A 17,806-nucleotide genomic window follows, 5' to 3' on the forward strand; every position below is an offset into this window, starting at 1 on the left:
ATGTTGGTGTTCAGAGGGACCTGGGTGTCCTTGTACACGAATCACTGAAAGTTAACATGCAGGTACAGCAAGCAATTAGGAAAGCAAATGGTATGTTGGCCTTTATTACAAGAGGATTTGAGTATAAGAGTAAAGACGTCTTACTGCAATTATATAGGGCCCTGGTGAGACCACACCTGGAGTATTGTGTACAGTTTTGGCCTCCTTACCTAAGGAAGGATATACTTGCCATAGAGGGAGTGCAACGAAGGTTCACCAGACTGATTCCTGGGATGGGGGGATTGTCCTATGAGGAGAGATTAAGTAAACTAGGCCTATATTCACTGGAGTTTAGAAGAATGAGAGGTGATCTCATTGAAACATACAAAATTCTTACAGGGCTTGACAGGGTAGATGCAGGGAGGATGTTTCCCCTGGCTGGGGAGTCTAGAACCAGGGGTCACAGTCTCAGGATAAGGGGTCGGCCATTTAGGACTGAGATGAGGAGAAATGTCTTCACTCAGAGGGTGGTGAATCTTTGGAATTCTCTACCCCAGAGGGCTGTGGAGGCTCAGTCGTTGAGTATATTCAAGGCTGAGATCGATAGATTTTTGGATATTAAGGGAATCAAGGGATCTGGGGATAGTGGAGTTGAGGTCAAAGATCAGCCAAGATCTTATTGAATGGCAGAGCAGGCTTAAGGGGCAGAATGGCCTACTCCTGCTCCTATTTCTTATGTTCTTAACAAAGGGATCCCCACAAATATGAGGGGTCGTGACCTGTTTACGGTTCACTAAGCGCTTCTTCCCTGGACCCGAACCAGGGATAATGACTTAATTGCTTAAAAGCCTGAATTCAAAGTTTACTTCCCAGCACTCAGTTCAACAGCTAAATTCCGTATTGTATGGGTATCCTTTGGCAGTTTACATGGTACTTCCCTTACCAATCTCAAAGGCAATGCTTTGGCACTGTTCCATAAATCCAGATACTTCAAGGAAGATATCTTTGACATCCTACACCAGACAAATGGATTAGTCGTTGATCAGGGACTAAGCTGTATAATTTTTGTGGCCATCTACTTTTATGGAAGTTGATTGAGTTGAAATTTATCAATACCACAAAGTTGAATATTGCCTATGTTGAACCTGAACAAGCTTCTGTTGTTTCACAATATCTGCCAGTGGTAACAGCATACATATGCCTGGACCACAAGCACTGAATGAGAAGAAGCCATTCCTCAGGCCATGTGCAATCCATTCCATTGTGGACCTCACCTAACTTATTCCAACTCATGAGGAAATCTTCTGCAAAGTTTGTACCTTCTTCCCACAGGTAAATCAAGTAAAACTCCAGTTAACCGTACATCCAACCTCGCTCATCCATGACTGTTGCCTTCACTGGCATGATATCCCCAAGGTCTTGGTAATTCAGAACCCATCATGTTCCATACAGCACGGAGGGATCTCTGTCCTTGTCGGCTTCAATCCCTTTCCAAACTAGGTATTCATCCAGCCCTTTTCAAAGCCGTTCCACAAAATAGCATTGATTGCATAAGCTGGGATTCTATTCCACTTATCCACTACACTGAGAGAATATTCTGCTAATTTCAAGTTTTATTTGAAGCTTGTTAATTCGATACTTGTGTCCTCTAATTCTGCGCTCAAAGGTGACAGTTAAATAACACGTTTTCATCTCCTGTCTCTCAACATTTAAAAAATCTGGATCATGTCCCCTCTTAATCTGCAGTGAATACAAATTCAGTTCTGTGAGCCTCTCTTCATAACTTAGAGCCCTAAATCTCAGAATAATTGTTGTCTTCTCTGAGCAATCTCCAAAACAGCATTGTCCTTTTAAAGAAAAGTGCCTAAAGTTGCACACACTATTCCAAATATGGCCTCACCAATATTTTTCTACAAGGTTATAATAACGTATCCCAACTTAAAATCAAATGCCCTTGAGATGTATACAGGCACATAATTATCCATATTGATGGCAGTTTCACAATGACTGGATGCTTTCAATGAATGAATGGTCAATAATCACATCTAATTTCTTTTCCTTTTCACCTTTGCTAATCTATATCCTTTCACTGTGTACGCATTTCCTGTTTCCTCTTCCAGTATGTATAGCTTTGCATTTGTCTGCATTTTTCATATCTTATTGAGCATTAATTCAAAAGAAAAATCCATTAGTTTGTACAAAGGCAAATACAAACCATCTACAAGATGCACTGCAGCAACTCGCCAAGGCTTCTTCGGCAGCACCTCCCAAACCCGTGACCTCTACCACCTAGAAGGACAAGGGCAGCAGGCGCACGGGAACACCACCACCTCCAAGTCACACACCATCCTGACTTAGAAATATATCAACCATTCCTTTATCGTCTCTGGGTCAAAATCCCAGAGCTCCCTCCCTAACAGCACTGTGGGAGTACCTTCACCACACGGACTGCAGCGGTTCAAGAAGGCGGCTCACCACCACCTTCTCGAGGGCAATTAGGGATGGGCAATAAATGCTGGCCTTGCCAGCGACACCCACACCCCAGGAACGAATGGGGGAAAAAAAAGCCCTCACCATAGCTAGGGGTCTGTTACTTGGTCCAGCTTTTTGGACTCGTGATAAATTTGAATATAAAGAGTGTTCTCCCAATTGAATCATATGAGGGAATTAAATGTAATGGTGTTACCCATTCCACCCTGCTGGAACTGAAATTACTCTCCTATATTAGAACTGCATAGGAATTCTTAATGCTTGCGTCACTTTCAGTAGCTGAGCTATTACAATATTCCTCTAGACAGTGTAGTGGATAAATCATTGACAATGCACAATAGCAAAAATCTTTCCACCAACTCAGAGAGGATAGAAGTCAAAAGAATATTTTAACCAGCTTCAGGCTATCAAAAAAGAAATTCTGCTTATCGTTGCAATGCTCAGTGTAAGGAGAAAGCTGAGTGACAAGTGAAAATGTTTAAGAACTGTACGTTGCATGTAATGTTTACAATGCCCGAGGTGTCTTCAAAATAACAAGAGAAAGCAAGGAATAAGAAAAAAAACTTTGGCCCAACATGCCCATTCTTTCCACAGACTGTATACATACTGCCCTATCATGGACTATATCCAAATTCATTTCCTGAGGGAAGGTTCTACAAGGTTTTTCACTGCCTTCAACCCCCTGCCAAGCTGATCGTGCAATACTCCAGAATATTTAATTAACCTTGCAGTCTCCATTTTGGCCACTTGCTTTCCATGACCTGACAGTTCCATGGTTCTCCAGCTCTGACCTTAAAATTATGCTGTACAAATATAATTCCTTTGTCTGCTATTTTACTGGAATCATTAACCAGTTAAAAATAAATTAGTTAATGCCTCTGTTAAAATAGCAGACAAATTAATTTCCTGCAAACGCCCTAAACATTTTAAGGTCATTGGCTGGAATTTTCTCAAGGGAGGCGGGTTGGGGGGCGGGGTGCCTCTGAGGTGGGTGGGAAACCCGGGAGGCCAGGTTTCCCGCAGGCCCTGAGGACTTTATCAGGGATTGGAGTTGGCTAGAGATCAGGAAGGGGGGATCGGGGGTTGATGGGATCGGTAAGGGGGGAAAGAGGATCAGGGCTGGCCACTGGAGGATTGTGGCCAGCCTTCTCGTCAGTGGGATGGGGGAGGGAAGCCTCATGGAGGTCTGGGGAGGCGGTCGGAGGCCTCATGAGGGGGGTCTCCGATCGCGAGGGGTGGGTATGGTAGGGACCCGGGATCCAGGAAGTAGGTATAAAGCCACTTACCTCCTGGATGCAGCAGTCCCCGCCTTGGTTTCACGAATTGTGTGAAACCCGTCCACAAGCAGTTAAATTCAAAATGGAGGTGAAAAAAAGAGGCTGCCAGCCTCATTATAATATTTAAATTGAGGTAATGCCCCCGGGAGCGGGTTGGTCCTCCGGCAAAACCAGAAGTGGGCGGGTTGTCGGCTGGATTAGGTCAGGAATCCCAATTTTAACAATTTAACTGCCCCCACGCTCCAAACCCACCCCTTTTTTAGGGGAAAAATTGTGTTTCACACAGTACTTGGTCAATTCCCTTCTACTTATCCTTGTAACCTTCATCTCCTTTTGAACCAGATATACATCCATTTTTTTAAGGAGTTAATCAAAACAACATAAATTGCTCTTATACCGAGTCTATTCCACATATCTGCTACTCTGGTGGGGGATGGGGGAAGAAATTCTCCTGATCTTGAGTATTCCAGTACTTGAGATTTGTTAATTTTGTACTCATGGCCTTGCGTTCTGCACTCACAGTCCAAGTCAAGTAGCCTGCTTGCATCTGAATCATCCATTCCTCCATTTTTCATGTTAAATCAGCATTTGTGAGCGCAAAATAATCTAATTCAGTAAATCAACTCTGTACAAATATATGCTGTCTGCACTAACCTCGAGATGTGCTCAGTCTAATGTATTCTGATATATGCTACACATTTCTTGTGAGCGCATGACATTTATGTAATGCAATGTGGATTTGTAGCCGTTAGAACTAGACTGACACTGCCCCAAATCACTTTCATTTCAAAAAATTTCAGCTATCGCAGGCAAAAAGGTTTCAACCCATGTCCGTGAAGGGAAAGGACAATGTTCCAACTCACCATTTCACCTGATCCTCTTTAAGATCACTTTTATTCCTTTGCATCATACAATCTATGTAAAATTGTCAATGAAATGCCAATTGAAACGTGTCTCTGTTTGTTTATCCGTGTGAATAGCAGGCTGTTGCGGCAGCTACCTCTGCAGGGACCGTTTCAGAAGATGCACTTGACGAAGATGAAGAAGGAAGAATGTCACAAAGCTCATCAGAGTTGTCAAAACTCAGTTCGAAAAGTGCAAAGGAAAGAAGAAACAGGCGGAGGAAGCGAAAGCAGACGAGAGGACACTCTGAGGGGGAAGAGAAAGGAGACCATGAAAAGATTTTAAAATCAGAATCTGACAATGGAATCAGTAAAAGGGGCAGGCATTTAACACACGGAATGAAATACCCCATGAATCAGGTACAGTGATTTCTTGATTTATTCTGGTTATTATGCTATGTGATGCAACCGGAGAAAATCACTATTAAGTAACTGGGCCAGCTGACTAATGGTTATTCTATGCTGATAGATCATTGGGCATAGATTGCTCAGTCGCATTTTGACATCACTGCTGCTAAAGAAAAAGTTAAATAAAATGATGGAATAATGAATTTAGCAATAAGATTGGTGAACTAATTAAAGTAAAACAGTTTGTATCATCACCTCTGAATGCAGTATCAAAATTTCTCCACAGCAGAGGATTCTGCATGTTGAAACTCCAGATCCTGGTTGTCATTGTACTTCGAAAATTCCACAACGTATGCTTTTCCCATCTTTAAGTTTTTCCTTCCCACACAATCTGAATTTGGCAGGTAACCTTATACCAAGGTTTCCACCGATGTTGCTAGACTCCAGGTGGAATGTCAAAGTGTCCTGAGCTGCCTGGCCATCGATTCTTCCTGTGAAATAATGCCAAGCTTTCTCTTGGAAGGTCTCGTTATGGTCTGTTTGAGATTGGGAACTTGCTGGACGAGGAATTGCAGGCCTGAAATGGTAAACTGTCATTTCTTGGTGCAGCGTGTTGGCAACAGAAGCTGCACTTCTGTTCTCCATTTTAACGGGTAAGTATCCACGTAGAAAGCATACATAATAGAAAAGCTGATGGCAGCTGTATGAGCTTCCATGGCAGCAGTTCAGGAGAGGCTCCATCATGGTGGATGCCACTGTGTTGTTAATGGAGTTACCCACTCATTCTCTGTTGGACAGAATGGTCTCCATACTCTGCAAGAAGCCTTGAGACAAGTTGGAGCTGGACTCCTCCATGTACTGAGCCACTGTGGGCAAGCTCGCTGGCAGGCTGCCCAGTGCACCAAGCATTTCTTGGTGCATGCCCATCAGCCTCCTTCAGTAGCCTGGGCCCTCAAAGTCAGCATCTAAGTCCTCTTTAGCAGAACTAGTTTGTGATCTCGCCCTCTGGTGAGCTGGCACCTGTGGCATCCTATTCCCTTGGCCTGGCTCCTGCATGCTTGTGCCCAGTGATTCACTACATGAAGACCCCTCTTCTAACCTAGCCACTAAAGTCCGCATGGTGCCAATCTCAGAGCTGGTGCTTGCATGGATCAGCTTGAGAGATGATGCATCTTTAGGAAGGCTGGCCTCCTCTTCCTCCACTGGCGCAGGGGTTTCCACATTCTCAGCACCTGAAATGAAAGAGAGGGACAAGGGTTAGCTTGTGGTATGGAGGGAGAGCAGAGAGATGAGTGGGTGGTGAAGCAACTGCAGTTTGTCCTGCAGAGCATGTGGGGTGAGATAGACAGAAGGGACAAAGAGGATGAGGTGTGAAGAAAACCTGCGCGATGTCTCCTTCGCTCACTATGGCCTTGACTCTGCCCCTGACCGTGATGGCCAGGATGTTTTCTTCTTGAGTAAAGGTGGGCAGGTGGGCTCGGAGTATTGAGTTGTGGGCGATTTTTCTCCTGCAAGAAAGAAGGGAGTGTGTTGGTGAGAGTTTTGAGGTGTTCAGGGAATGTGTCTGTCAATGTGGAATAGTTGGTAGCCACTATGTCAGATGTGAGGTGTGGGTAAATGAAGATTGTAATAGTGGTGTGTGTGTGTGAGTATGAGGGGAAGGAGGTGAAGCGAAGTGGGGGAGGGGAATCTTTTGAGTGCTGAGAGTCTTGAGTAGTGAGGCTGGAAGTGGTGGAGCTGTGAGCAGAGAGTAAGAGAGCACTATTCTTACCTTAACGACTCTAGTGAGGTCATTGAACTTCTTCCAGCATTGCAGCCAAGTACTGGGTGCTAAACTCCTGGTGTTCACATACTCTGCAAACTCTTCCCATTGCTGGTGTAGTTGATGCCAGGAGGGCTTCCTGCCTCTTGGGTGGTGGGGTGGGGGAGAGGATAGAGGATATCCGTCTTCCTGTCCACTGCCTAGACCAGGGCCTCCAGGGCAGCATCGGAGAACTTTGGTGCTCTCAGCACTTGCTTCAACCATATCTCTGCTTCCAAAAGTGTTTCCCTGGTGTCTGCAGCCAGTGTGCACACCCCCTTTTGAGGTGCTGACTGCCTTTAAGGTGCTGGCATTCCCCGCCAACCAGCCCCTCCTACAGGCTGCACGCTTGCGAGATTAAAATGATCAGGCAGCATGAAAATTACATGCTGCCTGAGCCTACTGTAAAAGGCGCATGTAATGCACGCCCTGCCTTCCACTCACACGATTCTGATCGGATTTCTACGCCAGTGACTCTAATGCCAAGAAGTCCCTTTCTCCTGAATTGCATAGCGGATGAGTCATTGGGAGATGAGTTTGCCCCACTGCAGGCCACCACTACAAATGTACACCAGACAGTCTAGCTTTGGTCACTAAAGAAGTCGCACTTGGCTTAGAAAGTAGTTGCTAGTATTTTCACCGCTATGTCCCAAAATTGTTGGTCAGATTCTGACCTGTTTTGTATGTCAGAAAGATAAATAAATTCTTCAGTAAAGATAGATTTAGGATTATTGCTATCGCCAGTGTTAGTAGTAAAGAGAGGCTATTTTTACCAATAGACTTTTATTTATTCATTCATGGGAGGTGGGCGTCGCTGGCAAGGCCAGCATTCATTGCCCATCCCTAGTTGCCCTTGAGAAGGTGGTGGTGAGTCGCCATTTCAGAGGGCAGTTAAGAGTCAACCACATTGCTGTGGGTTTGGAGTCACACATAGGCCAGACCAGGCAAGGACGGCAGATTTCCTTCCCTAAAGGACATTAGTGAACCAGCTGGATTTTTACAACAATCATTGTAATCACCATTACTCCAGGCCTCTAGCGTACTAGTCCAGTAACATAACCACTATGCTACCGTACCCCATAGGGGGCATGAAGGACAAGTATCTCTATTTTTCCATACAGATGTTTTTTATTTTCTACATTCCTTGGTAGACGTCAGTAGAATGTGCTTATTTTTGGGTTGAAAATAGCTCTAAAGTTTTTGGATGCATGTCTCTCACAAGTTGAACTAACAGCTATCAACTACCAACTATTTCATTTGTTCCATTTGTTGAGGTTCTTCGCATAGCTATTTTAGCTGATGGCAAATGGAACTTCCACATCTCCTCCATTGTTAAAGCTACCTCCAGGAAGCTCAAGTCCCTCTTTGGTGCCAAGCACGTCCTTTCCCTTCAACAACTCTTAATTCTTTCCAGAACTTGACTACTGTTCCCGTAACAGAGGATATACATTTGACACCTGTCTTGCATTCCTGGACAGGATACAAGAAGTGACCAATGGCCAACTCTTCAATTGGGACATTATACCCATCATATTTAAAAACAAAAGTGGTGGCACATTGTGTTCTGTGCACACCAATCCTTTATAGACCACCAGTCTGAGACTATAATAGAGTTGATATACTGCCTCTATCAGCGATGCAAGTCGAGCAAATGGGGGCTGCTTTTTCTCATTTGGCTGTACACCCTTGTACTTCACTCCAACTTATTTTGATCAAGAGCCTAATTATGCATGCATCCAGCATGCTAACGAGATCATTCTTTGTTTTTCCAGTGGTATTTCCACCCATGAAAACCAGGCATTAAAGACAAAGGCCTAGAAATTGGGTTGGGGCGCCAAAGTGGCGCAAAAGTCGCCTGAGCACAGGATTTAGCGCAGCGTGCGAGGCTTCAGCGATCGTCAGATATACAGTTTCATTGCCCCTCGAGGGACACGGGGCGAGGCTCGAGGCGCTCCGCGTCCCTCTTAGGGCGCTGAAACTGAATATCGCAGCGCAACGTGCCGCAGCGCCACACGCTGCGGCGCGGCACGCTGTGGTACTGCAGGCCTTCCTCCCACTGTTAAGGGGGAGGGGCCTGCAACAGCGCGATCCCCGCTCGCGAGTGCCGGCAAAAGAGCCCGGCATCGAGGAGAAGTGCCGGGCTCTCGGGAAACAGCCGGCAATGCCGCAGCGGGGGGGGGGGTGTGGTTAGGAGGCCGGGGACGGAGGTGCTGGCAGGCGGCCGCCAAAAAAGGCAGCCGCCCCGCACCTCCACCTTAACTTGCGCCGCTGCCGGCACAGTAAGGCCCCGCGAACCGGGCGCAGGTAGCGAACGGCGCAACTGCGGCGTTCCCTACCAAATATCGCGAACGGGACACTGCGCACACCGATGACGTCATCGGTGGCGGCGCAGCGCAAAAGGCTAACGCCACCATTATCGCCCCAACTCTCTATCGCGGGAGGCGCAGCCAGTGGCGCTACAGCCACTGCCTGCCTCTTTAGGCGCTACTCACCCAATTTCTCCCCCAAACTGTTTAATCTCCCAATTTGAAGGGACAGAAAAAAATGATTTTCCAACATCTCATGTTTTGTTTCTTTTTACTCATGGTTACTGTATAAATGTAATAGTTTAGATATTTGAATTTAATTTTTTTCAGCTAACATTTCCTGAATTTCTCACTCACTGTATGGATAGGAACTTTATCTATTTTTGCTAGCTACACCCATTTTATGGAGCTACCATTTGGCACGTGATTTGTTAATGAACCAGTATTTTGAAGCTACACATCCAGGACTAACATTGCCGAAGGGAAATAACAACTGTAATCGAGTGATTGTGGCTATCACTTGAATGATTTTGACGATTATTCATGGTGAGGTCACAATGCAAGTCTGCAGCAAAATGGAGGTCTGTATCTCTGATAGAGTGGCAACCAATTGTGTTGCAGAGGCTTCTATATACTGCAGTCAGTCATTTTCAACTTCGCCACCTGGGCAGTAACCTGGTGATGAATCACCTGCCCATTTTTCATTTCTAGTTTTCTTCATCTTTTGTGACCAACTTGTCCAATTTCCTGGACTTTTATTAGATGTAAATGTTTGCCACAGACAGCGAAGGCCCAAGATAGGTTAAAGAACTGAAGATGTAATGGTTTGCCGAAGACCGTAACAACTCTGAAATTCTGCAAAATCTTCAACATGCAAAAAAGTTGATGGTGCCACAATAGGGGAGATTTTCTTGGGTCTGCACACGGGTGCACTGGATCAGCTGGGTGCAGCAAATGTCAGGAAATCAGGCAGTGTCCTTTACAGACACACACACTCCAACCTGGCTGGTTTTCTGATATCCTGCTGTGCCCAGGCAATCCAGTACATTTGGGTGCCAACCCAGGAAAATCTCCCTTTGCGTATGTACAATATGCTATGCATGACATTTCCATGCAATTTAGTGCAAACATTCTGCTAACTCTGCTGTAAAGATATCAGCAGCAAATGCAATAACTTTCTGCACACATCACTGAGCGCCACACTGGTATTCTGGAATGCTAGCAAAAGTGGCAAAGAAAAAGAACGTTCACAAACAGTAAGTCATTGCATTTCAAAGTACAGGAAACTCTTTGGTATCCGGCACCGACGGGACCGGCGTGTTGCCAGTTGATCAAAAATTCCGGATGACAGAGAGGGTTATCTACCGAGGCTATTTTTAACAAAGAAAAATTAAAAAATCAAGAAATGTGCAGTACACAGTAATTGGGTACTCACCTACAGAATGTGGTGTTAAATGGATGGTGGAAGATGCTTGATTAAGTACAGTACTGCCAGTTGAGGGTAATGCAATGCAATGACTACCAGCAGCGTGGGAGACCTGTAAAATGGCGGATCAGAAGAGACTACCGGCAGCGCGGGAGAGTCAGACTCCTGTTACAGGGGTATTGAGGTGTTCCGACTTCCGACAGCGCCAAGAAGCCGAGTAGTGGCAGTTTGGAGAACTACCCCCACTGACTAACTCGGCCACCGCGGGAGACTCGGACTCGGCAACATTGCCGGTTATTGAGGTGTTGTTTTCGTAGTGAGAATTGTGCCGGTTAATAGGGAATTCCAAATATTTAGGTGCCGTTTAAATGAGAGTTTCCAGTAACTCATTTTACCACTGTACAACCTCCGGTCTTTCACGGAGTTATTGTTCTGTATTGTAATAATACATTGGTCTATGAAAAGTGACTCTGGACACGAGTCACATTTCAGCATCAAAATCACCAGATTGGAGGGCTTGGTGCTGCAATGCGTTTTAACAGTGTGACAGGGCACAGGTTAACATCAACAATTCACTGTACTGTGACTTCCCAATCTCAGCTGAACTGTTGGAGGAGGCATAGGCAGAAGCTATGCAATTTCTCACAGTGAGTCATTCATCCATAATTAAGAACTTCTAGTACTAGCTGAAACTTGGGGACAGGTTGCATGTTTACTTTCTTAGCTGGGAAAACACTACATTGTGTGGTAAGGCCAAAAGAGGAGAAAATAAACCTCTCTCTTTATTTCAACATATGAATTCGACAATATTCATTTATTCTATTTATTGCCTCATTTCCAGTTCCTTATTCAAAATCGAGAAATTATTTTGCTAATATATTGAAGGAGAAGCGTTGGTTATTTAAAAAAACGTGACAAGCAATTTCAGGACTCAAAAAATTAGATTATAATAGACAATGTGGCCTTGAAATTGTGTGCGACTATTATCATACAAATTCTCAATGCAGTTGTATGAAATCCAATTATTTTAACAGAGGAATTAATCTGTTTGCTTTAAATGTGTTAGAACCTCTGTTGAAATAGTAGAGGAAGCAATTCCATACAATGCATCAAGTGTTCCAATGATTATATTGCACAGCTTAATTTCCAGGCTTCTAGTCTATAGATAATTGTTTTGCTAAATGTTATTACCATCAGTTCTTTTATCTGTGAGTAACACCATACAGGTTGGTATTTTAGTATAACCTTGTAATAATTAGATTTTTCTGCAAAACTCATATCCCAGACTCTTTCAACACCCTCCTGTGAATGTTGCTCTCGGCCATCAAGTGACATCAGCCCACGAGGGACTGAAGAAGTGACCGTTCACAAACCAAAAATAAATAAATTGCCTTCACTTCTGTCTGCCCTCTTATTGCCATTATTACAGAGGAGGAGAGAATGCAAGAGTGTCGGTGTGTCATGTAGATAGCTCCCCCGATGGCTCGTTGGTCATTGCATTGCCCGTTGCGGAGCTGAGCCATGGCCATCAGGAAGGTCCAAGGTTTTACTCCCATCTTATGCTGAGTTAGTTGATCTCCGATGGGACAGCAGGAGGGGCTGCTCCAATTAGTCTCGGTACCCAAGGACTAGGGTACAAAAAAACGAGTCCGAGTTCTCACTCCTTATCGTGATTTCGTGACCCTTGCTGGAAAATGAATGTACATGGACATCAGGTGAGAAGGGGACCAGGCCCAGCTGTGATGGTTGAACTCATTGTCCAGACTAACACGTGAATAATGGTCACCTTGGGTGAACACTGGAGGGTGAAAAGTACTTGTGGAATTATTATCAGTGCCTTTGGCAGAAGAGTGGGAAAATAAATTTAAAAGGGCCCTTGGTATTGTGAATCCCTCTAAATTTGTTAGACTTACCAGTTCGTAACAAGTCTTCTATTCCCAAGCACTCCGATCCCTCGCCTTGATGAGCACAAACGTCATCTTAAAAAATGTCACTGATGTTTTTGAGTCATTATTGTTGAGTCATTGTTATTATGTTAATATTGAAATGTGTAATTGTTCTTCTTCTTGCAGTCTCAACTGAGTATTTTGGGGTCCCCAAACCTAACTAGATTCGACAGCAAAAGCAGTATTTTCAGTATTAGAGATCGGAAAGAACCCGGTTCGGAAACTGAATTTGCTGATGACGAACACAGCACGGTGGAAGAAACAGATGGCAATCGGAAGAATTCCTTATTTGTCCCAAACCGGGAGCCCAACAGGAGGAATAGCTACAGTGGCTACAGTCAACCCAGCAAGTCGTCAAAAATGTTTCCTGTTCTTCCAGTCAATGTGAAAAGGAACAGCACAGTGGACTGCAATGGTGTGGTCTCGCTTATCGGTGGCCCAGGAGCTACCCTACCTGGTGGACGACTACTGCCTGAGGTGATAATAGATAAGGCAGCTACTGATGACAGTGTAAGGAAGCCAATGAGTAGATCAGTTTAGGCATGGCGGTCTAACCTCTCCGCACTTATGTATGCCGCCCTTCCCGACAGAGGATGCCATTTAGGAATGGAAGTTGGTTTGTGCAACAGAACCTACATGCGCTTCTCCCAAGTCCAAATTGTTACCTAGTAGTGAACGTGCTGAATTGGGAACCTATAAAAACACCCCTTTCTGAAAATGACCTAGGATGATTAATCTCCATATAGAAATCTGAACCCTTTTCCACCCAAAGGAAATTCCTTCACCGATCTCTAGCCCACTGCCTAATTTATAATTGTAAACACTAAACAACATTACCGGCCTATAAGAAGCATTTTGGAAATGGTATGGACTGTCTCAGTAGACTGACTCTCCCTCCCTCTTCTTAATGGTTGCTATGGATCTGCTGCATCATAAAAGCTAGACATGGGCCAAGCTTTTTTTGTGATGTGTCCTTCCTCATGAAGAACAGGTTGGGAATGAAAGCAAGGCCAAAACCAGTTTACAACTAATGAGAAACAAATGACATATTACCACACTAATGTACAAGGAAATCACCAAAGGATAAATTCAATGATTTTCCACCCCCAGTAAAGAGCCGTGCTCAAATGAAACGTAGTTAAGAGAATCGACGCTTCAGTGTTGTAGCCCTATTTCTGACCACAATCCTGCTGAGCATGGCTCCTCACTGAGAACGCAAGATTACTGAATTAACTAATATCGCACACTACAATTTCACTCCAGTCATAGTGCCCCATAATTGCTCGGTTGGCGTTTCTTCCTTTGATAATACTCTAGTCCAGGAATCAAGAAAGTAATGTGATTCCAAATTTTTTGGGTGGAAAAAGGACATTTGTTCAGAATTCATACTGATTATATTCTACGGCATTTTCTGAGATCCTGCAACCAGCATTTAACTCCCCACTTCTCTGTCTCTTTCTATCTCCCTCATCTAGTGAGCACATGTACCTTCAGGTCTATATCTGTAGAACTAGCATGCCAACATAGCCTTACTGAAGCTTACAATCTGAAGCATGGAGCATGGAAAATCATTTAAACATTGATAAAACTGGCAATTTTGCGTTAATAACATGATTTAAACAGACAGTATCCTTTTCATTTGTGCTTTGGAAGCGCTGGCTCAAAAACCTGACCTGTTTCAAAAAGCCAATTTTCAGCATTGTGGTTGATGTCATTAATCTTGTGTTGCACTTTGCAGATAGTTTTATACCTCATTTATGTTGGAGAACTGCTTCCAGTGCAATGTTGCACACGTGCAGTTGTTCTAAAATTGCGTTTGTGATTTTGCAATTCCGATGTCGCAGGAGGGTGGAGGTGGGAAAGGTTCATCCTGGCCGTGGACGTGAAAATGATGGCACTGACAGCAGGTAGCACTGCAGCGCCATTTACCTTTGCCACTGCTGTTTAACCTTGGCGGCGAGAAATGAAATTATTTGTGTGATGGTGTTCATTGGCTCCATCGGCATTTGTGATGTCTCATTTATGTTACAGCGCTGTTTCCAAAAGCAGGGTTGTCCTATAAATAGAGTATAAATGTCTATTTTTATGCATTTAGCTAAAAGTTGGTTGTACGGACACAGGTCATTTAATGTGCCCCCAAATAAATACTTTGTAAAGTTATTTAAAAATATTTTCCATTTAAAAAAAAAAGGTGTGCCAACTAAACTGGTAACTTTAAGTCATTAGGGTGATTTGTGTAATGTTATTCAGACCTCCGATATTTCTCTCAACCCAGGAAATTGTGAGAGCTTTTTTAAGGAGCATTGAGAAACTGCTGCAGTAGTACATCCACCAGAAAGCAGTTTGCTACCAAGTACCCCTTTTTGAAAAATGAAATAGTTACAAAGAGTTATACATTTCACAAGGACCACTGTCTTCACAGAACAGTGTTTGGCAAACCTTTGTTTGATTGGGGTGGAAATCGGGAGATGGGTGTTGGGTTTCAGTGTAATTTATGGCATTGCTTTACATGCGTGGTAAACAAATGGAAAAAGGTTTGCCAAATGCTTTCTGGTGAAGACGTTTCCCTGGTAACAGCCTTTTGTTTAATCTGCGATTTTCTTATTTTTATATATTTTTGTTCACCCAGCAAACCCTGATGACATCATGGGGCCCGGTTGATACAAAGCACAGTTCTGTCTAAAAACAGCTCAAATGTATTGTGGTTGCTGTTTGTTATGGGAGGGAACTGATGCAAAGGGGTTACTGAGCCTAGCGGTGAGCAGGAGCTGAATTAACATAATCATTGACCTGGCCTGCTGGAGCGATTAAGTCACTGGAACTCTCTGCGATCTTTTCTTCTGCCCAAATTTTCAAAACATCCTGTTTACGGCTTAATTAAAGCAGCACCCTCGCACTATCAGGCTCAGGTACCCTTTTCAAACCGCTTTCCCTAATGATGTCATCAGCATTCATAATATAAACAGAAATATATTTTACAACAAAGAAAGAGGCAGAAAAAAATACAAAAGGATGTTGATCATGATGATAATTTCATTTTTTAATAGGATGATGAAGCTCATTAATAAATACAGTATTTTAGTAAGATGCATGAAGAAAATTTGATTTTTATCAAGATGATAAAGGATACTGTCTCTTTTTTAATTATGTCCAGCATAATGCATGAACTTAAACTGTTTCAATGGATGTTGGCTTCGTACTATATGTAGACCAGATCACACTCAAACAAGGATCGTAAAGCCCCGACACAAGAGGACTGTTGTAGATACGCAATTAGTTCATTTCAGTTAAAAAGTTCTATGCTCATTCCAGTCAGCTTAGATTGAAAGATTGGGCCTCCTTTAAAATTATGCTGTTCGATACCAGAGTACAAATGCTTAATACGTTCATCTTAAATTCCTAACTCTGCTATTTTAACGGAGATGTTAATTATCTATTTTAAATAGTATTTAGATAAGAATGATGATGGGCCTGGAAGACCCAAGTTACATTGCCAGTTCTGTACACGGGGAAATGAAGCTCCGTGTATGCACATTGGCACCCAAGTGCTTTCCATTTTAGTGTTAACAGAGAAGCCAAAAAGACAGTCAACAAAAAGATAAATTAAACTAAAAAAAAAAATGAAAATCCAATGGACCATCTGGGACCTTTTTAAACATCTGCTTGCACTGATTGTAGTCTACTGCAGTTGGGATGCAAGTCTGAGAGGTGTCCAGCTGCCTCGAGATGGTCTCATTTTGGATAACTTCTCCGCTGAATTCACAACACCGTTTCAATCGATGCAAAGCAGGAACTGATTCCCATCGACACAAAACATGTTGTGTCGTATAATTGGGCTGTAAATGAACTGAAAACCGCACCGGTGGTGCGACTTAGCCCAGGAAACTAGAAAGCACTTTCATATTTTGTGCTTCTGCAGTTTGGATCATGGGAGACCAGAATCCACGTGTCAGCTCCCCATGTTTACATTGCTAAAGCCAGCTCCCTTATCGCTTATCCAACACAAACATGGGTCTGAGCTGAAAAACATGACCTGAATTTAGTGATCTAAACTCAGGGAGCTGGTGCAAGGATGTTGCTCTCCGATGACATGAAGTACAGATGCGGCATACGTAAAAATGCCTGCCAATGTGCTTTAAACTATTTGGTGCACTTATAGCAAAATACCAAGGATTCCTTTGTTGCCCAAATTACAACCTGTATTTTAACCTTTTAAGAACGGAATTTGCATTTTTTTCACCAAATTATACAAACTAATAATTGCAGTCTTTTTGGCAGAATATCATTTAAGTTCTAATGACAAAATATTCCTTTTGGGGAGTGGGTAGTGCAACAAAAAGCCTTTCACATCTGAGACCTGGATTTGAATCCAGCCTACACCGATGAGTCCTTTTTTCCTTCCCCTCTCTCCCTCCCTCCCTCTCTCCTGGCTGTCGAGGCTTCAAATAAGTTTGGGCAGTATATATTCTGTTCCTGTTAGACACAAGTCTACTGCCCCCAATTGGTGTTAAACTGGCAATTTCACTCCGAAGCCAGCCAATGGCTGGGATGGAAAATAGTGACAAGGTATTAGTGCAGTAGTGGGTGCTCCTCTGGGGGTGCAGGTGAACACGTTGGGACAGCACAGAGGGAGCTTTACTTTCCATGTAACCTTGCTATTACCTGACCTGTGAGTGCTTGATACTGATACAGAATACCAAAAGTGTTTCATTTCTCAGAATCAACATCTCTCCTTTTTTAAATGGAGACAAAGGCTGGGAAATTCCTCGGAGCTGCTACCACTCCGCTGGAAGTGTGGCGGAAAGCTCACTTGTGCAAATAAACAGGGTTTCTGATGCACTTCGGGCAAAGTCGCGGCAGCCGCTCCGAGGAATTTCCTGGCCAAAAATCCTCCCTAAAACATGTTCTTTGTAAATGATTGTTTTGACAGAAATTGTGAAATTGTACAGAAAATTCAGTTCTTTGAGGGCTAATATGAGACAACAATTAAGCTGCAAAAGATTTAGGTAACCAGGAGCGGCAGGGTATTTGGTTGTGAGATGCATTATATCTCTGCCTGTTCTTGATTTCCGTAAACATGGCCTAATTGATGTAAAGTTTTTGGCTAGTTGAAAGTTACTGGCCTATTTCTGTCCTTTTTTACGCTTACTGCATTCTCCCTATTCAAGTGTTTATATACATTATATAGATATTATATAATGAACATTTTTGGGTTTAACTTGTATCAGTGAAGATATTTAGATATTTTTTAATCAAAAGGTCATCTAATTCATAGTATTTTGTAAGTCTTAAGTTTAGTCCTTCTATGCATGGATCAGTTCTTGTGAATGC

The 17,806-nt window shown here is 43.4% G+C and overlaps 1 protein-coding gene across 2 annotated transcripts in view; it reads left to right on the plus strand.

The window, feature by feature from the left end:
• LOC147097002 (sodium channel protein type 8 subunit alpha-like) overlaps window positions 1-17,806 on the plus strand; it is a 243,430-nt gene that overhangs the window by 151,091 nt on the left and 74,533 nt on the right. The window contains exons 12-13 of one of the 2 annotated variants that reach the window (XM_085972723.1): window positions 4,730-5,008; window positions 12,602-12,985. In XM_085972723.1, the coding sequence (XP_085828849.1) occupies window positions 4,730-5,008; window positions 12,602-12,985 (663 nt within the window). Of the gene's footprint in view, window positions 1-4,726; window positions 5,009-12,601; window positions 12,986-17,806 lie in introns of both variants that reach the window. The other variant, XM_085972724.1, reaches the window with a different exon arrangement.

Source organism: Somniosus microcephalus, chromosome 33, assembly GCF_052327205.1.
Source record: "Somniosus microcephalus isolate GS21.2 chromosome 33, FLI_Smic_1.0, whole genome shotgun sequence".
NCBI lineage: Eukaryota > Metazoa > Chordata > Chondrichthyes > Squaliformes > Somniosidae > Somniosus > Somniosus microcephalus.